The 20,024-nt window shown below is 43.4% G+C and overlaps 2 protein-coding genes and 1 long non-coding RNA gene across 11 annotated transcripts in view; 2 read left to right on the top strand and 1 right to left on the bottom strand.

The window, feature by feature from the left end:
* Positions 1-80: 80 nt before the first annotated feature.
* Positions 81-10,504, top strand: TNFAIP1 (TNF alpha induced protein 1). Of its 2 annotated transcripts, none has more exons than XM_052689086.1 (7): positions 81-276; positions 1,841-2,137; positions 3,462-3,631; positions 4,823-4,912; positions 5,011-5,063; positions 7,406-7,601; positions 8,167-10,504. In XM_052689086.1, the coding sequence occupies exons 2-7, from the start codon at positions 1,921-1,923 to the stop codon at positions 8,383-8,385; spliced, it is 945 nt and encodes a 314-aa protein (XP_052545046.1). In that variant the 5' UTR covers positions 81-276; positions 1,841-1,920; the 3' UTR covers positions 8,386-10,504. The 2 variants fall into 2 exon arrangements, with proteins under 2 accessions (XP_052545046.1, XP_052545047.1); XM_052689087.1 differs by lacking the exon at positions 81-276 and adding an exon at positions 315-1,641.
* A 1,711-nt stretch (positions 10,505-12,215) lies between these two features.
* Positions 12,216-13,751, bottom strand: LOC128083622 (uncharacterized). Of its 2 annotated transcripts, XR_008208130.1 has the most exons (3): positions 13,539-13,751; positions 13,328-13,406; positions 12,216-13,149 (listed from the first exon to the last, which is right to left on the bottom strand). It is a non-coding gene; the product is annotated as an uncharacterized LOC128083622 (long non-coding RNA). The 2 variants fall into 2 exon arrangements; XR_008208129.1 differs by lacking the exon at positions 13,539-13,751 and having other exon boundaries at positions 13,328-13,522.
* Positions 13,752-13,953: 202 nt separating this feature from the next.
* SGSM2 (small G protein signaling modulator 2) overlaps positions 13,954-20,024 on the top strand; it is a 43,409-nt gene continuing 37,338 nt past the window's right edge. For 3 of the 7 annotated variants that reach the window (XM_052688754.1, XM_052688756.1, XM_052688753.1), the window contains exons 1-2: positions 13,956-14,100; positions 18,820-18,895. In XM_052688754.1, the coding sequence (XP_052544714.1) occupies positions 14,044-14,100; positions 18,820-18,895 (133 nt within the window). In that variant the 5' untranslated portion in view covers positions 13,956-14,043. Of the gene's footprint in view, positions 14,101-18,819; positions 18,896-20,024 lie in introns of all 7 variants that reach the window. The other 4 variants (XM_052688755.1, XM_052688750.1, XM_052688752.1 and 1 more) reach the window with 3 other exon arrangements.

Genomic DNA, 20,024 nt, shown 5'->3' with positions numbered 1-20,024 from the left:
GCGCGAAGGGGCACTTCCGGGCTGCGGCGGGCGGCAGGAAGCGCTTCCGGGCTGCGGCGGGGCGCGCAGGAAGTGAGGTGCTCCGCGGCCCGCGGCGGCTGCAGGTGGTGAGCGAGCGTCGGGGTCGGGTGCTGTCGGCGTTGCGGACGCGGAGCTCCGGGCTTGCCGCCGCGTTTGGGCCGAGGCACTGCTGTGACCTGGGACACGCGCCGCCCGACGGCCCCGCATCACCGGCCCGGCGCTGCTCGGACGGGGCCGGAGCGGCCCACACAGCCGGTACGGGCAGCTGAAGGGCCGGTGCGGGGCGCAGCGCGCGTTTGGGTACCAACGGTTCTGCTCGGGGTGCTCGGTGCGGAGTTCTCGTTTCCTTCTGGTTGCGTTCTCTGCTTTGTGCATCTTTTTCCCTTTGTTTTCTCTTTTCTTGTTTTCTTCGCTCCAGCTGTTAGTACTGCTCCGTTTTGTGGCAGCGCTCCCTCAGCGGTTGTGCTGTTGTAATGCCGCCGTAGTGCCGCCCTCCGGTCGGAAGGAAAATATGAGGATCGTTTTGTCTTGTGTTAACGGGGTAATTAAAGGTTCCGTCGTTGTTTACTGCAGAACCCTCTTAGGTGAGCTGTTATCACGACCTCAGTGACGGCTTTGTCTCCTGCTTGGTCGTGCTGTGTTGGGTTCTAACGACGTGCCAGAAGTGAGGTAACCAGCAGAAACCTTCACTCTAGTGCACGTGTCTAGAGAGACTGCTATTGAGACTGGAAAGCTCCACGCACACCCAGAGCTGTGGCTCATTATAGACTCTGGCTGTCCTTAAAAGCAGACTTTTATTTTGGGGTTCTTATGGTCTAAAGTGAGACGGTACTTTGAGGACAAACCTGCAGGCCTGAATTGTGTTTCTGTTTTCACCAGAGATTTTAGGTGTAGTACAGTGTGCTGTTGGTTCTACTTCTGATTGACTTATGTGTGTGAGAATATAACTATGGTTAATAAGAAGTAACTTTGTTACTGGCAATGTATTCAATGGATTCCTCTGTTACCCTTAGCTGCTTTCTTTGAGTAATTCTTGAGTAACTTCTTATAGAACACAACTGTAATAAGCAATTTTTAGTTGCTGTTGCTTGGTTACTGGTGGGGAATTACTATTCTGGCCGATATCGTGCTGGCTTTTTAACTGAGACAGATATTCCAAAGTCTGGATGTTTTTTTGGCTTACCCATCTTCAAACAATAATACTAAGAACTATAATACATTTACTGTTGACTTTTCTAGGAGTGAGGGGGAGAAACTGAATAAAAGGAGTTTCCAGGAAATAGAATGTAATGTTCCAGACTTCAGTATCAAGTCATTTGAAGAAGTTGTAGCTGCTAAAAGAGTATCACGTTAAAACATTTTTTATGTAATCCCCAGATGAAGGAATTGGAAAAAGCTCTTCTGTTTGTATCCTTCCTGCAGGCAAAAAAGTTACATTCTTTCAGGAAGTTGAAAGGGAGCTGAATTCCAACACTTAACCTTGGGCTGCAGTGTTGTGTGTTGATTGTAGTGTTGACTGAAGGCTGAATAACAGGAAGTCCAGAAGAGTTCAGCCTGCCTTGCTAACAGTAATGCAGTTGTAATATGACTGTGTATGCTGAACAGCTTCTGTATTGCTGTGTAAGTTGTTTGAAAATACACCTAAATTCTGTCAGACCGTGTAGATGTGTCCTTAGGAATATACTGAATTTGTCTCTTCATTGTGGGCTTGGTGGCTTTGTGTCTTTGTGAAAATTCTAGGCTTCTGTGTTGATCTTAAACATTTCCGTTTCAAGAGTCTGGTGGCTACGACTGTTTTTGCCTTCCCGTCTTCTCCTAGTGCCGCGTGACTCGTCGCCAACCACGGCGGGATCCATCAAGCCCACGCTCTGCAGGGTCGTCATCTACCTACAGAAAGAGATGTCGGGGGACACGTGTCTAACCACCACCCTGTGCCCAGCTGTGGGACCCAAGCCTAAAACTTGCAGCTTCAAAGTCGGCAGTCTTGGTAACAAGTACGTGCGGCTGAATGTTGGGGGCTCCTTGTATTACACCACCGTGCAAGTGCTGACCAGGCACGACACGATGCTGAAGGCCATGTTCAGCGGTAGAATGGAAGTTCTCACAGATAAGGAAGGTAAGTGAGCGTCTTTTGTTGTTGAGAATATTGTAAAGTAATTGCTGGGGTTTTGTTTGTTTGTTTTTAGTATATATTGAAGCTGTGCTTAGTGAAAGGTGTGGAGAAAGCTGTATCCCAAAAATATCAGGGAACATTAGGCTGCCAAATCCCATTGGCTCTACCAGTCCTCCATGCTTTATATAAATGTGTACTTTTGTTACTAAAATTAACAAGTGGAAGGACTGGTTCTCCTTCCTGCAGTCACAGTTGGTATGCAGATCGTTGATGTTTTTATGAAGACTGAACAGGCAGTATGTGGGCTGTCGTATCTATGGAGTTATGTAGTGGCATTAATCAAAATGTCTTTAGGGAGGGGAGATTCAGTTTTCAGCTTTAAAACTCAGCACAGCCTCAGTTGCTGAGCTGAAGATTTTCAGGTAGGCTGAACCTCGTTGAGTGTCACGTAAGACTAACTCTGTTTGGCCCAGCAGTTCTGTCTAAGAGCCTCTACCAGAATGGAGGACAAGATCTGTCTTCAGGCAGCCTTAGTTGGAGAATCTGGCAGTATTTTAACCCTCTTTCCTATGTCACCTTATACAACTGGGTCCTAAAATAAAATAACTTTTTATTTTTGTCTGCCTTCCACTTTGTGAACAACGATTGGACACTTTATTCAGCCCTCTGTCAGTGTGTGTCCTTTGCTATTGTTTGCCCGCAAGTCAGACATCCTGTTTCCTAGTCAGTGTGACTGCAGGGAAGTTTCAGAATTGCAAAAACTGCCTACTGCTGTTTCCTGTGCTGTATCCCCTCCTCTACTCCTTCCTGATCATCCTTGTCCTGTTCCTTCCTCCTGTCTGGAGTCTGGAACAGCATTTTTTCCTCACTGGGTCCATCAATTAAAAATATGTAAACTGGTGGCTTCCTGTAGTAATTAAAAAGGCTTATTACTTTAATTGAAATGTAATACAGAAAGGATGAAGCACAGAAAATAATTTTGATACAATGGGTGATCAATAGATACAGTGTAGCCAGGTTCTGGCTGCAGTTTTTTAAATGTCCAGTGATAGGAAGCTTAAGGCTTCTCTTCTGGGGTGCTGGAAAGAAGTGAGAATACAGACAAGGTGCCAAGGGAGTGGTTCCACTGTTAGTTTCTGTTCTGTAACAAATATCAATTTGCTGAAAGTCAGTAAAGTCTTCCCCGGAATGGAACCAGAAGAAGTTGTGTAGTTCCAGGCAACAGTTGGCTTAGTGAACCTCTCTGAGGAGGGTTGGTGGGTTTTTTGGTGTTTTTTTTTTTGCCTCCTAGTGTTAAGGTCACTGAAACGTCGTGATTATTTTTCAGGCTGGATCCTTATAGACCGTTGTGGGAAGCACTTTGGAGCCATTTTAAACTATCTCCGAGATGACACAATTGCACTTCCTAAACACAGACAGGAGATCAAAGAGTTGATGGCAGAAGCCAAGTATTATCTCATTCAGGGCTTAGTTGATATGTGCCAAGCAGCTCTGCAGGTAAGAAATGGAAGTACCAAAGTAACGTAGCTGAAATTGGACAGCAGTTAAGATCTTGTCCAGTCCATTTATTGAATCCATGCTTTTCCTTGTTCTGTATGCACACCTAACATTCTGCAGAGCTTTGGATAGAGACAAAGTTTGGTTTATGATCTACCTGGATATGTTTTCAGGCCTATGTGCTGTCACAGCACAGCCTTCCAGACTTCTTATGCCTGAGCTCTGAAAATCCTTGAAAATGTGATAACTTCTAAGTTTGAATTTTAATGGTAAAATAAAAAAAAAACACCTGATATGGTAAGCATTATTTGCTTCAAGGATTTTCTATAATTTTATTACTACACAATGCAAATATGTGAACCTGAGTTAGCATTATTAATTCACCCAGTTCCTACGGGTTCAAGTTCAGCTGATTTAAATCAGCTTGTTTGGTAAGCTTTTTAGTAAGGCTAGCCCAGATATATGATTATGTGGATGATTAGTAATATTTCTTGTAGGACAAAGCTGAATACTTAACAAATACCTCACACACTAGGCTCAATATGCTTCTTATGCTCCCTGAAAAAAAATGTAACACGACAACTCTCTTCCTGGTTTGGATTTCAAAACACTTCTAAAAACAAAATGTTCCAAGGCTTTCCTATTAGCTATTGAGCTCTCTTTAATTTGCTACGCAGGGAATCTGGATTCACAGACTGTACCACAAGCTCCTGATTGCTGCTTTTGTATCGCAAGGGGCTAAAGTCCATTCTGGTGACGTACTGTTCTTGCCAAATGTTCAGTTCATAATGACTGATATTCTTCTATACTGCAGTCTTTTGATTTGATTAAAACTCGCTATCCTTTTCTTCAAAAAAGGACAGAACAATAAACCCACTTAAAGCAGATATGACTTGAGCTCAGAGTCTTTGCTATAGCTAAGAAGGACGTTCACCTGCATCCCAGTATTTCAATTATCACTGCCTTCTGGGAATAAGAGATCTCTGCTGTATTTCTGGGTTGCAGATCAAGGTAATGCTCTGTGGTTGCTATAGCAACACAGAGTTTTTCCATTGCATCACAGGGTTTGGAAACATGGCTGGAGGGTCTGGAAGAGCAAGCAGCAGCAGATGTTGGTTTTAGCATTTATGTCTCTTGAGGTTTATTTCCATTTCTTTTTTTTTTTTTCTTTTTTTTTTTTTTTCAAAACAGGACAAGAAAGACTTGTATGAACCAGTCTGTAACATCCCGATTATTACATCTCCTAAAGAAGAAGAAAGACTGATAGAATCTTCAATGAAAGTAACTGCTTTTCTCCATTTATTCAATGAGCAATTGAATTTTTGCTAAGTGCATTCAAAGACGAAGCTTAATTATTTTTTTTTTCTCCCTTCTGTTAGCCCGTTGTTAAGCTGCTGTATAATAGAAGCAACAACAAATACTCTTACACCAGGTATGTCACCAAGTGTTTCCCCCACTCGGAAAATTTAATTTTGGGGGTGGAGGAAAGTGTGGTACAGCCCAACACGTATTTTGTTATTTAGCTTACAACAGTGCTGTTGTGTGGATCTGAGTAGTTATTTTTGGTTGGTATGAATCCAAATACAGTTTGTCACCTCCTCCAAACTCCCTGAAATGCTGTGCTGGAGGTATGTGCCTGCGAAAGATGAACAGATAAAGGACAAGAAATATGAATGATGAGGCTACTGGCTGAAATAGAATAGAATGCAAACTATTAACAGAGTGTTAGCTTTTTGGTGCAAAGCCAGTGCAGCCATGATTCCTCCCTCCTCAATTTTTCACTCTGTTTACCCTGACCTACAGAAATTCTTGATGTTCTGTCTCTTCCAGTGACTGTAGATGAATTGATTATTTGGCTACAAAGGAAAGAATTTGTTCTGCTCAGGAACAACACAGATAGGGCCAGTGCAAGAATGCACTGGCTTTTCATTTAGTTCTATGGTTTAACTATCAGGATCCATTTATTATGATGCTATCAGAATGGCTCTGGATTTTCTCAAAGCAGTCACTGAAGCAATGTGAGTAATCCTTTATGCTAGGCAGAATTCTCAGTTTTAGCCTTTCAGTCTAACATGCAATCTTGGAAGTTTTTTCTCCAGGCAAACTGTCTCTCTTTCTGCCAGAGAGATGGATTCTAACAGTCACGAAATTTCACGTAGTCAGGAAAAGCTCCCTGAGGGAGTGCTGAAGAGCAGCCCATTTTTCAGCAAACTGTGTTTTGTATCTGCCAGTCATTCTGCACTCCTCCTGGTGTTATCCTTTGGTTTATGGCAGTGATGCTAAAGCAAGTACAGAATAGCATATTAGTCATCGTGGCTCTGGAAATGTAAACATGCTAGCAATGAGAGCAACAGAATCGTAGATACCAGAAGGTGTTGGTATCTCAACTAGCTGTAGAATTCTAATTATTCCTTGCACACAAATCTTCATGCCTTGATGGTGTTTAAATGAGGAATCTTTATTTAAAATTCCGTGCTGGCTACTAGCAACCAAGGCTATCTGCTTCTTGTATTCCTAATCAACATTATGAAAGGAGTTTCTTAGTTACGTAGTCATTGTGGTCATGTATCAGAAATGGATGAAGACTTCTAAATTCTTTTTGCAGCTCTGCACTTGATAATGCCTGGGACTTGTTACTGGCTGAGTCCCAAATTGATTTCATCCCACGATATCTTAAGAGCTGAAGATTTTGTTGGGTTGCACAACATGCTTTTTAGGTTTAGATCTGAACAGAAGTACATCTCGGACTAAATATTTCATGTAAAGCCTAGTTGGCTGTTCTTGTCAGCAGTGTCTTGACTGACAAGTATTCACAGCCTTCTGGGACTACTTCCAAAAATTAAGGTACTGCACACAAGCAGAATTTCATTCCTCCGGGTAGGAGGTTTGCAAAAGTGCAAACCTTCAGCTTCTGGGTCCAGTGAGTAAGGAATTTTACTGTTAAAGCTGGTGAGGTTAGCTTTGTTGTGTCAGTAATGTGCTCGCTACCTTCCACATATCCTAGCCAGCTATAAAATGAGGTCAAAAGGTGCACAGAGTACAAGCTTTAGAAAGAGCAGCATTTGAGCTAATATCAGAAGAATAATGCTTTGAAGTTGTATTTTTTTAATTTCAAATTGGATGTTTGTTGGTCATCGCGTTCTTATTTAAATAATATTTTAAATTTTAAGGCTAACATTCCGATGGTTCTATTTGATTTTAAAGCTATGATACTTATTTTTTTCTCCAGAACATCTAGATCTTGCTTAGAAAGTTAATCAAAAACCTAAATTGTTCTGCCTGTCAGTAAAACATAATTTACAAAATAATGTATCCACCCTAGAATTTATATAAGGTATGGCTAGTTTTACGTGCAGAACACCATCGTTTTCAGCTAGCCTTTCAAGACACGTTGACTCTTCAGACTTGGCTGTTACTAAGCTCTACCTAGCTGAGCTCAAACAGAACTGTAGTTAGCATATGATTTAATTGTCTTGAGCATAAGTCAAGAAATAATTGCAGACAGTTAATGTAATTATTTGGGAAATTATGCTGTTGTTATTAATTATGTAATTTAACTTCTGAGGGCTGGTGTGTTTGTTCATGAAAATCAGAGCATCTTATCTGAGCATCTGAAGGTTGCTATTATCCTCTCTTTCCTTGGCAGCATACGGCAACAAGTCACTACTTGTATTCTGCAGTTATATCAATGCTTAAAGCTGTGGTGGAACAGGCATAGAAACTGTAGAGATAGCCAGAGGAAAAAATATATATATATATTTTTTTTTGTTACAGTACTTCAGATGACAACTTACTGAAGAACATAGAACTGTTTGACAAACTTTCTCTCCGATTCAACGGCAGAGTTCTTTTCATTAAGGATGTTATAGGGGATGAAATCTGCTGCTGGTCTTTCTATGGACAGGGTCGGAAACTTGCTGAAGTCTGTTGTACCTCGATAGTGTATGCCACAGAGAAGAAGCAAACCAAGGTATAGGAGTTTTACCCACTTGTCTACTATAGTTTGTAATGAATCAGTTCAATAATCCATAGTGGGAAGATGTGGATGTACCAGATTGCTTGGGGGAGGCAATGTCATTTCTTGGGGAGATTTTGATACTGGCAGTCATGAATATTGACTGGAATTGATGGTCAGTGACCTCCATGTTACTTGGGTGGCTCACTACTTACAGTGCTGTGGCACTATCTGGTACTTGCTAAAAGATGGCATGTACTAGGCTGAATTCAGAGAAAGCTGAAGGACTGCAAATGGTAATTCTGAAAGTGCAGTCTTTTTAGCACTGATCTGTAAAGTTGGTGGAATTTTGTCCCAAAACCACATAAATGCCTATAAACTTTAAGTAAGGATTTTAATGTTATTATACCTACTTAAGCTTACTATTTGCAGTTACTTAACTTACCAACTTTGTTTCTGTTGTGTTGATGTAGATATCGTATGTAATTTGACTAAATGGTTGCGTCTGTTATTTCTGGGCAGGTGCTCAGTCAGGTTACCCTGTTTAGGTCAGGAAAATGACATCTGCTGTTCTCTGTAGGTTGAATTCCCCGAGGCACGTATTTATGAGGAAACTCTAAACGTCTTACTGTATGAAACACCACGAGTTCCTGATAACTCTCTGCTGGAAGCAACCAGCAGGAGCCGAAGCCAGGCCTCTCACAGTGAGGATGATGATGGTTTTGAACTTCGTGACCGAGTGCGCCGAATCCACGTGAAGAGATACAGCACCTATGATGACCGTCAGCTTGGCCACTAGCGTGTCAGTGGAGGAGAGAGGGGTTGCTTTCAAGGCTTGTATCAATATTCTTTGACAGAGATCAGGAAGTAGGGAGGGATCAGTTGGACTCCAGACTGATTTTCATTTGGCTTCTTGTCTCTCCAGAGAAGCAAATGGGCATTTATGCACACAAAGCAACACTAAAGGCCAAGGGCTTAAGAACTAAGGTGTTTGTTTTGCACCATGTGCTTTAAACACAGACTGGCCCCTTTTTCATGCAGCATGGGAAATGGGTTCCAAAACACTGATTGTGACCATTTGTGGTCTAATGATGTGTACGTATCTTACTTCCTGTGGGAAGTACTGCTTTTCCTGAATGAGACGGAGTGATTTGAAAGTATTTTTTTCAGTTACCTGTCCTTTTAGGGTTTGGTGAATGGAACTCTCAGTTCTTAAATCAAAACACTGAAGAGGGGGTGGACAGAACATGACTACTTCTACAAAACACTACAGCTGATAACCCCTGGAGGAACAGTTAGCTATCCACTAGTAAGGTGCAGCGCATATGTGATTTCTTTCACCTGTTTTTCCCTTATGCACATACAGCAGTTTGTGTTCCAGTGCAGTTGTATTTAAAACTCATTAATCCTAAGGCTTGCTTCTCTGAGAAGTCAAATCATCAAAAAAATCTCCCCCTGTGAAAAATAAGAAATAACTGAAAATTTAAATACATACAGAATGATGTCATGGGAGCTGGAAAAAATGGTGAAGGAGTAAAGTTTATCAAATAAGAAAACTTTAAGAACAGATTGTGGTAGGGATGGCATTGTTCAGGGCTTTGATAGTTTGATCCTGTTCATCTAAAAAATGGCAACTTGTAGAATTATGCAGTTTTACATTAGTTTCCCCCCTTGGCCCAAAGTGTTATTTGATGTTAAATTTCTCCAGCAACAGGGGTTTTTTTCCTGATGGCTGGAAAAGTGCAGACTACACAGTTTTAATGCTAGGTAATATTAATATAGTGAAGAATGAGTTTAAATTTTGTGCTCTGAATCACTTCTAGAGCATAGAAGTTGAAGAATAATCGTAAAAACTTTGTTCTGGCATGCAGGAGGTCCTGACAGAGGAAAGAGATGGTAAGCTGAAATATCAGCTTTATTCTGAGTGCTTGATTGGATTTGATTGGAATTTGAGGGGACTATTCAGAAGATTGGAGTGCTGGCTGTTTTGCACGTTGGGTCTCTAGAAAAACTTTGTGTAGTATGAGAAGTTGCTAATTTCTTTTTAACTGTTTGATTGTATGTTTCAAATGTGGGTTGCAGATTCAAATTTTACCAGTTATACAAGGTTACTACTTGCAGGTTGCTCACTGGCACGTGTGGACATGTGTCAGTGGCTTAGCGTGCTCCTCCACTGCTTTTATTTCCTTATATTTTATGTGAAGGTGGAAGCCTCAGATTCCATGATGGTTAGTCTTGAACTCCTTTCACCAGTGCCAAAATTACATAGAAGTTTTAAAGCAAATTAATGTAAAAGCCAAATTAATGAAGTAAAGTCATAACTAAAATTAAGATAGAAGATTATTCAAAAAAAAAAAAAAAAAAAAAAAGGGAGGATGGGGAGGGAACAAAACAGTGATTTCCACTCAGGCTTTTGAAAATGTAACCCTTGAGGCTTTGTTAGAAGACACTAATGGCTGCAAAATGTGGGAGGTTTATTGCCCAACTGGGCCTCTAATGAACGGCACTTATTTCCTCACATTCGGGAAGTAAGTTGCCACATAATGAACCTGCCTTGTTCTGAAAGGCCTCTTTAAAACTCTAACAACTTCTTTTCTTTTTGTATTGCTTTCTTCTAGTTGTTTCTCAGCTGTTCTTTTCTTTTGTGCCAGGAAAAATACATTCGCTGAGATCAGTTTTGACTAAAACTTTTGTTTTTAATTGTGATAAAGTGTGATGTGGATTTCATTTTTCTTCTTTTTTTCAGTTGATTTTTCTTCACTGATACTATTTATATTAAATCATGGTGAGTGCTTTGAAGCCACCAGTGGAGACTGTAGTGAAATGGTCTTTTTGCTTTACTTGATAGTTTCATTTTTGTCTCGTACTTTTTTGTTTTTTCCATAGTGTAACGAATAAGTCTGGCTTTTAAAAATTCATTTGTATGGCATTTGTATTTCTTGGTAAATGATTATTTTTTTTTTTTTCATCACAGTGGATGTTAGCAGATTAAGTAAGTGACATGGGTAGCTTTGCACAACTGTTCAGGGAAGTTATAAGCAGAAAAATGACAAAGTGAAAGAGTGTGTCAGATCAGTCTGCTGGTACAGATACTTCAGCTGGTGGTTCACATCTGTGCTCACAGTATTCCTTAAGAGGAGTGATTCATGTTGTGGAGTTCTTACTATGCTGTAAGAAGCGGGGGGGGGGGAAGCTTTTGCATTGATTTAGCTAGTTTTCTTTTCCTCGTATCCCATAGCAACAATTAGTTTTCTCTATTTAAAAGACAGTTTTAAAACCATGGTCCTGGTGTTTGTCCAGATAAGGTGTTCAGGATGTGGCTGAGAAGATCCTCGGTGAATAGCTGTGGTGGGATTCCACTAACAGTCCAATAGTTCCCTCCACTGGTGGACAGACCAGGAATTGGAAAGCATCAGGAAATTCACTCACCAGGAAATTCACTCACTCTTAGGCGTGTTCTGGGATGTCTGCACACCACTAAATGATAGTGCTGTTAGAGATTCCCATCCTAGGGACAGCTGCTGTGCCATTTTTCTGATGAAATCTGGAATGCCCTGGGTTGTTTCTTATGTAATTGCATAATTTACATGAAAGCTCAGTAACTGTAAATGTAGACATGGATTCTGCCATCACTTACACAGTTCATAGGTTAAACTTCTTTTTTCTTGTGCAAGTGGTACAAACTAATTTATTTTCTCTTAAGAAGAGTCCTGCTTATCTGAAACTGTTCCAGGGTGGAATGTTAACTGGATGTTCTTCCACCAAAATCACGACACACTGATAGTACAATCTCACTGCTAAGCTCTGATAATTTTCAACATGCGTTTTTGATGCAATGCGTACTTTGTAATTCTCATCATAATTTGCTTTCGAGGTAAAGGATATCCGTTCTGACACACATACACATTCCTACATATTTCTACAGCCTGGTATAATGGAAAAAAAGCAGCACTGAAGAGGGTGATGCAGCATTCACCTGTTTGCAGTAAGCTGACCCTTTTTAGAACAAACAGCTGTGCTTCCTATGAATCTTCTCTGCTGGCTTTAAGTATCACATTATCATTTCTAATTTCTAATTATATGCATTTGCGTCTGCTAATTAAGAGTAACGGCTTCCTACATAGAATATCAGCATTGGATGTGTTTACTGATGTGACTGAATTTAAAGTAGCCATTAGGAGGAAGAAGTAACTCTTAGCCTCGTTTGTAACCTTACTTTCTTGGCTTCTGAATTTAAGTGAACTTTGTGCATTCAAACATTGTATTAGCAGACTGAAAGAACGAGTGGAAAGCATTAGCTGACATTTATACACAAGCAGTGTAATAAAGTCTTACATGATGCTCTAATGGGGTCCTGACACAATGAAAAACAACCTCAGCTTTTCTGCAGAGAAGGAGCCTTGGTGCCTTGAGTGAATGTCTTATGTTAAACGGTTCTTCAATATCGGTGTTAATTAGGCAGTAATGCCAAAATAGAGAGCTCTGCAGGGCAGCAGCCTCCAACTGCTTGCTAAATGCCAAGGCAAAATTAAATGCTTAACCTTTGCTTTGACATTTAATTTTTGGAATAGGAAACATCTATCCTACTGTAATATTCCAGTGACTTCACATCTCTTACAATTTTTGGTTAAATATTAAAAAAAAAAAAAAAAAAAAAACCCGACCAAGCTTGGAGGGCATTGAAAAGACTGATAGCATGGTATTTCACTGCCTTCAGCCTGAAGCAGGGCAATGCTTTTATTTTTTGTATTTTAAATTTGCAGACATAATTCACTTTTAGAAATGCTGGTAAAGTATAATATAGATTATAACCTGTGACAATCCTTGCTGTTAAACTTTTATGGCCAGATTTTACGTTGTGCATTCTGTTAGGACAACTGAAGTCCTGTGAAGAGATGAGGGAACACAACCTCTGTTTCAAGCTTTGCCACTAACTGGGTGGCACAGACAGCAAGTCAATTTTTCTGGATGTGAATTTCTCCTCATCTGTAATAAAATGAGGGTAAGACTGTCCCCTACTTCAGAGGGATGCTGAAGCTTAGTTTGTTTCATAACAATAGAGCACTTTGGATTTCTACGTTTTGTATCTGGAGGATGGTAAATGTGATTGCTGTTTAAACTGATGTTTCTGCAATCAAGCTGTTTTCTTATGGCATCAGGCTTAATTTTCTTTTTGTCTAACTTTTAAAGGTCAGTCTTAGGAATAAAATAATGAATGCAGTTAACCATATTAACAATGAATAAGGTGTTTTCTCTGTTATCAACGAGGTAAACGGAATGCAGGTTTTTAATAAAGCATTATATTTTAGATTGCCCTTGAGTTTTTCTCCAGCATCAGAATTTTCTGCCATACAGGGTTCCCAAGATGCAGAAATAGTGGCTCAGGGTCTGTCTGTCTGCCTGCTGTACAGATGTGTCCCTGCTTTTCACATAAGCCCTGCAGGCTCCTGTTTTGTAGGAGGCATCAGCATGCTGAGAGTGTGCTGCAGGCAGCTGCTTTCTTTCTCTGGGATTTTCCTTCAGTTGTAGCAATGTTGAGTTTTGTGTTCATGACAATAACTTCCTAAAAAGAATCACAGAGCATACTGATCTGTGGACATTTAAGGCCCCATGCAACTTCTGCTGCCACAGAAGTAACCCAGCTCTTGTAATGGAAGTCCCGAACCTGTCCAGGCTGCAGCTGAGGAGCAGATAGCTCTGGGCAGATGGCACCTGCCGTCTGTCCTGTTGGGCTTTCTTACCTCGTGAGCCAAGATTCGTGGTTGCTGCACTGACGGTCCTTGCTTTCCTTGATTCGCCACTTCTGTAGTGGTGTCTGTGCTGTGGGGGTGGACTGAGGAAGTAATTGCCAAAAAACCCGACATTTCCGTATGGTTTTGCAAAGTTCTACGTACGTATAACGTATAACGAAATGAGCCCTAGCAAAAGGCAGTTTAAACGCGTGTAACTAACCTGGTGCTCCGGCCCCTTCCTTTTTCCCGGTGCGCTGCCGCAGGCTTCCACGAGTACCGCACGGCCGCGATCCCGGGGCTCCCCGCTGCCGGGCGCGGTTGACCGCCGCCAGGGCGGTGTCACGGCGGGCTGCTGAAGGAGCGGCGCGGCCGCGGGGCCCTCAGCCCTCCCTCAGCGCTGCGCGCGGCGTCCCCGGCTCGGCCCGCCCGTCTGTCGACGCAGCCGCCGCGAAGCGGAGCGGTCGCCGCAGGCTCCCCGGCGGCGGCGGCAGGCAGGTGCGGTTCCGCCCCGACTCCCAGCGTCGCCGCCCGCGGGCGGGCCGAGCCGCCTGACGTCAGCGGGAGCCGCGGAAGATGGCCGCGGAACCGCGCCGTGCGCGGCGGCCCCTCCGCGTCGGGCAGGGCGGTGCCGCGCCTTCGCCCCGCGGGCGCTCCCACAGCGGAGCCAGAGGACGGCTGTGAGCGCGGGGCTCGGCGCGGCGGGCGGCCCCGCTCCCCGCTCCGCCATGAGCTGCTCGGCGGACGCCGCGAAGGAGAAGCTGCTGTGGAACGTGAAGAAGGAGGTGAGGGCGGGCTGAGCCTCCACGCAGGACCCGCTGCCGCTCGGGGCCGCATCGCGACGGTTCCTCGTGGGGCGGCTTCGGTCCGGTAACGGCAGCCGGAGCGCTCCGCGCGTTTAATCTGTTTGGCAGCGGGGCCGATAGTCCGTCCAGAGTAAATAGAACGAAGCTTTGGGCGGATTGGATTGAAATCTGACTTCCCTTCGGGAGGGATCGGCTGAAGTGCGGGATTTGTTCCGCTGCTTGACGCTCCCGGTGCTGTTCGCGGGCGGAGCAGACGCGCACCGCGGCGATGCATCGGCGCTCCGGGGAGAAGCGGAGGCACGGCGCTGCCGTGGGATGGCGGCCGCGTGTCCACGGGGCGCTGAGGAGCTTTGCGCTGCCCCCGCCGCTCCGGGCGGTCCGGCCGAGCTGAGCTCCGTCCCTCGGTCCGCCGCCCCCGAGCAGCGCTGGTAGCTGCGGTGGTAACAGCCGGGCTGCACCGGGCATCCCTGTGGCGTTCCGGCCGTCACAGCTGCGTGCGGCTGTTCTTACATAAGAACGAGGCGAGAATGTAATGCTTGTCCCTCACAGCAGGACGAAGTTTTTCTAACGGCTTCTCCCACCTGCTGACAGCTGGGGAGATGGGCCGTGGCGGGGCGGTGCAGCCACAGGTGTGCTGCTTCGTGACGGAACTGCGCCTTAAGCTGGGGCCTCTGGGACGCAGCAGAACGGGCTTTGGCGTGGGATTGAGTGCGCTTCTCTCACGGGTTGGTGCTTATGTAGCCTGAGATGCGTTTTCTCACCGCAGCATTGTCCTGATGTGTGAAAGGGATTTTCGTGATCTCGTCTGGCTCGAGCTCAGAGCTGTGTGTGAAAAGGTATCGGTAGGTGCCGAGAGGGAGACTCTTTTCACGCGGTCTGTTAGCGCAGGCAGGAATTGAACACAAAGCTCTGCCACCCCGGCCGGCAGAGTTATGGAGAGGTTTTCAACCTCCTTTTTTTCAGTCTGGTTTTTCCCACAGCTGTTTTTTGCCTGCCTTACTTCTGTTTTATTTGGAAGTTGAACTGCCCCGTGTACACTCTCAAAGCTGCCATTCCAATTTTTAGTTCTCTGAAGCCGGGCTGCTCATCCTGTTGCATTATTTTCACGTTAGCTCAGTATCTAATGGAGTTCAAGTAAAATGTTGGGTTTTTTTTTTTTCTGTATAGTGTTTACCCTGATCCTATTAAGATTCGGTGAGTTTGCAAAATACAAAAGGGGAACCTCTGAAGTCGCTTGGTGCAAAGTGTCTTTTTGTGTGCGTTTTTTATTCTCTTTCCCCACAGAAAAAACTCTTATATTGTTCCTTTGGGAAAACTTGATGCTTTTTGCTTTTCTCAAATGGACTTTTCATTCCCCACTGGTAAAGAATGTATTTTGTTGACTCTGATAGAAAGGAGGACATGTAATGTGTTTTGAAAATCTACTGGGATTCGTGCTGAGGCTGCTTATAAGTTCACATTTCAAACATCTCTCTCTGCAGGATAATCTGTTGTGATGAGCAGGCTCATAAAACAAGATTTCTCTAACCATTTCCTTCTACCTTTTCAAATGTGAGCTTTTTGCCTTTTATGGATGTAAATACTCTTTCTAGCTGTGAAACAAACAGAATAACAATAACCTTAGCAGTTCCACTATAAAAAAAAAAAAAAAAGTTCAGAGCACTTCAGAAATGCAGTTGCTCGTCTTACAACTAAAATGCAATGAATTCTGAACAGAGATTGTTTAACTGCTTTCATTTACACCATCCAGTTCTTACAGAGTAACAAACGTCAGTGCAGCAGAAGCAATCAATAAATGAGTGGTAGTTGCAGAAGCTGAAGAAGGTAAGGATGTGGGAGATGAGGTTTTCTTCCTTGAGGAAAAAAAGCAATGGGTGTGAACTGTGTTCCTGGTTATTGCAGTGCTCTGTGAGCACTGTTCTTTGCCTCTGACACCCTATTATACCTGTGGTGCATCTCCAGCATCCCATCATGATGCGCGGTGCAAAAAAGTGAAAATCAACAGAATTATAATGATATAACAAAAACTGAAATAAAACCAAACATTTCTCAGCTTAATAAATTGTATGTTGTGACCTAAGTTTGGTGTTTGCTTCTGAAAGCACTGGCCAAAAGTCAGAGTAACCCATTATAATGTGCAACGTCTGTCGAAGGAGCTTGTCTGCCTTAGTGTGTGGGCAGAGCTACCATCAGGATATTCTTTGCTCCTCAGATGCAAGGATTTTTGCTTGGATGTCTTTTCCATTCTTAGGGTTGGTAAACTTGGTAACCGGTGCACGTGAACAGAATGTCTTTGGAGACTGTCACTGTGGTCTGCTAAAATAAAGCTTTCTGCAGTTCTCTGGCTTTGTTGCCACTTATGGTTCATGAATGGAGGGATTGAAATAAAAGCAGTAAGTGCATCAGCTTCTTTGTGATTGCACAACCTGGCAAGAGTGTAAGGCTGACTGTTTGGGTAGGTAGCATGCTGACCTTACAGAGGAGGCATGGGATGGAAGGAGCCTGTGGCATCTGGGGTGAACCTCTGTCCCTTGGAGCCACCTGAGAGGTTTTCTCTCCAGGTGCTGTTCTGTTCATGCTGCTGCCTCCTCTCTTGCAGCAAATCCAGCACACAACAGACCAGAAGTTCTAACAGATTTCTCACTTGTGCAGGTGGATGAGTGAAGGGAGGAGGGGATGCTTGTGTTTATTTTAATGAGAATAGGTTGCACTTGATAAGGTGGATGCCTTTATGGGCTCAGAAAGCTTCACTGACAAGTGCCTTCCCAGAAGAGACTTTAGAGCCACAACAGCGTAATTCCCTACAAAGAGGATGATGCAGAATTTAAGGGGAAGGCAAAGAGCTTGTGTTCCACTTGATCAGAGTTTGACTGAACTCCTTGCCTAGGGCATCCCTGAATTGTGTGGCATTGAGCAATGACGTACAACTGAAGAACAGCTCATTCCAGCTTTTGAATTGTCTGACAGTGCCCTGAAAAATGTGTTTTAATAACATGCAGTAATTCTCCTGAAAATTTGCAAAGCTTTGCTCTGTATTTGGTGGCAGCTGGGAACAGACATTAATTGTTCAGTAGGTCTGTACTGCTTCGTTGGGGGTCCTAGATTTAAGACCCAACAATGGGCTGACCACATGGCGCTGCTGCACAAATGTAGTGTTGATTTATTGCATTCATAACCTTGTTCTTTCTAATTGTGGCTACAGTTTTTTGTTTTTCTTTCTTCCTGAGTCCACACAGTGGAGTCTACATCAGCTACCAAGCTAATAAACACTAATGTGCAGGGAATGCCTGGGAAGTGTGTGACAGCAGGAACTGCCTTCAAGCTCCTGAGCTCTAACTCCTATTAAATTACTCATCTTCCTCCCTGTAGTCAGAGGCAGGATTCCAGTTACTGTTCTTTGGGGAGCTGGGACTGAAATTCTTAGCTGCAGTCTTAAGAATTAGTGGTGCCTAAATTCAAGTCTATAAACTTCAGTCACATGTGCATGACTTATCCTGGAGCTGCGCTCTGGTGCTCCCTCTTCTAGCCACCTTAATGCTAGTGGCTCTTGGGTACTTTTCCCCTGCAGCAAATTGAGCCATTCACTTAGTGGCTTAAATATGTTTGGGCTCTAAAGAGGATGTCACGTGTTGAAATGTCCATACAGCGAGCAACGGGGCTGGGGCTTTGTGCAGCTGCTCGTAGGGTCAGGGGGTGTGGAAGTGAGTATGGGCCTCAGGCTGTCAGTTGGAAGAAGGTGCATGTGATGGTTCCACAAACGGTCTCACTGGAGGAACAATTACTCCAAACTGAAGAGAGCACCTTTGTAGGCAGCTACCACCTCAAATACACCGCCCAGATGCTGCCCAAGCAATGCATCTGCAGCTCCTCTGGGCTCAGGCACTAAGAAGGAAGAATTGCAACCTTTGGACCTATCAGCACTACAAAGGAGCGGTAACCCAGCTAGCTTTAAACTGGTTATCTCAGGTACCAGGTGCTGCTTAATGAGTGCTCAGTGCAGACCTGCTGAGAAGCAGGAGTTGAGGTCTCCTAGACATGGCGGCAGGCTGGTGGTGCCCATTGTTGTGCCACTTGCACTAGCACTCAGTCAAACTGAGCTGATACACAGGCAGTATGCTGAGTCTGTTGATGGAGTTGCCCGTGTGGACAGGTGGTTACCTGCTAGATAATTCACTATTTGATGGACTCCAGGGCTTGCTTAGGATGCATGTCTTTGCAGCTCAAGGGTTCCTTGTGTTTAAAAAAGAGCAGAATACTCCGTGTGGGGGGGAAAAAAAACATGCAGGAATACATGATCTTGATTTAGTGAGCAGAAGTAATGTACGCAGAAAGGCCAGGGATGCACCATGTAAAAAGCTTGCTAGCTGACTAGCTGACTTCTGCTGAAGAAGTTCTCCAGAGGGCTCTCTGAGTGCTCTGAAATAGTTCAGTGTTTTAGAGAGGCCTGCTGCAGATAGACTCATCTGTGTTCTCCCTGTGGTTTACCCCATCCTATAAAAAGGTGTTTCATTTTGTTCTTCCTTTCCCTTCTTGCATCCTTTTACCATTTCCTCTAAGCAGAGAGTAACTTTCATGAGTGATTCATCTTCTAGCAGTGGGGAAATGCCAAGCAAAGGTTGAAAAGAGCTGAAACTCCCAAGTGCTGTCCTTGTTTGTGTTGGGATTTTAAAATCACTTCTTTTTACTTCTTTCTTGTAGGTGAAGCAGATCATGGAAGAAGCAGTCACCAGGAAATTCGTACATGAAGACAGCAGTCATATCATCGCCTTATGTGGTAAATAGCACACAAAAAAATTAATGCTGCATACTCTTACTGTGTAGGGATTTGTTTATTCTGCTGTGAGAGGAAAATACTGGGATTTCAGTATCAGAAAAACATGGAATGCTGGCTTGTGCTACCATTTGTTTGTATTTGCTACATCCATTGGTGCATTATGAATAATAAAGCAAGTTATTTAAATAGCATTATCCAAAACAAATACCAAAGCCAAAAAGCCAAAACAAGGTGATTTTCTAGGAAGCATTAATAGTTTAAAAGTATATATTAAGAGATAAGTGACTGTTAAGCTGCAACCCAGAGAATAACTGGCAAAAGTTGAAGTTTCCAGTCATAGGTTAAATTCTGGCAGCTATCTTCCAGGTTAAAGCAGTTTGTTCTGTAAACTCTATCAATGTATTTGTAGAATAAAATGTCTCACTCCGAATGAAGCTGACAAAATTCAGCCCAAAAAGTCATTGAAAAAGCTGTATTTTGGAACTTGTGTTACCAAGAGTTAACAAGAAAATAAAGCTCCTTTGGAGGTAATACCACAGAGTGCATCAAAGCCAGCTGATGTTTCAGAACTCTCAAGATCAAAGTCTGAATAAATTATGGAGTTTGACTGTTGTTTGCCTGGCCTTTGTAGGCTGATGTGAATGTGTGTCATGATGCAGAGTGAAGCAGACCCTGTGAGCACTGGTGGATGAAGAACGGTCCGTTTGCAGGAGCCTCAGTAGGGGGCAGCCCGTGAGAGTTTGTACCAGATGCTCCTATGGAGGCACAGCCTCTTCATTCACGTGCTTGAAAAGGAGCTCTTGAATATTGATTCTGTGATCCAGCCATCATTTGCTGGGGCCAGTAAGAATTTAGCACTATTTGTCAGACCTCGGTGTGTGGAAAATATCACAGCAAGGTATTAGTGAGAATTAAAGCTGCATACAATTGTAAAGGCGTGTTGGTCTGTGAACTCCTGGCTGCTTTCTTGTCATGCTTCAAATTGAAGATTTCATTCAGAGCAGTGCTTGAGAATGACTGGAGAATAGCCATCATCTAAGCAGAGAGGTTAAGAAGCATTGAATTTGCTTTTGAAGATAGGTGTGATAAGTGTAAGGCTGTTTAGAGAAAGAAGTATTAGCACGTGTTC

Source organism: Tympanuchus pallidicinctus, unplaced genomic scaffold (assembly GCF_026119805.1).
Source record: "Tympanuchus pallidicinctus isolate F22 unplaced genomic scaffold, pur_lepc_1.0 scaffold24, whole genome shotgun sequence".
In the NCBI taxonomy this organism is placed as follows: domain Eukaryota; kingdom Metazoa; phylum Chordata; class Aves; order Galliformes; family Phasianidae; genus Tympanuchus; species Tympanuchus pallidicinctus.
The sequence above is the reverse complement of the archived record's forward strand: the minus strand, read 5'-3'. Positions and strand labels throughout refer to the sequence as shown.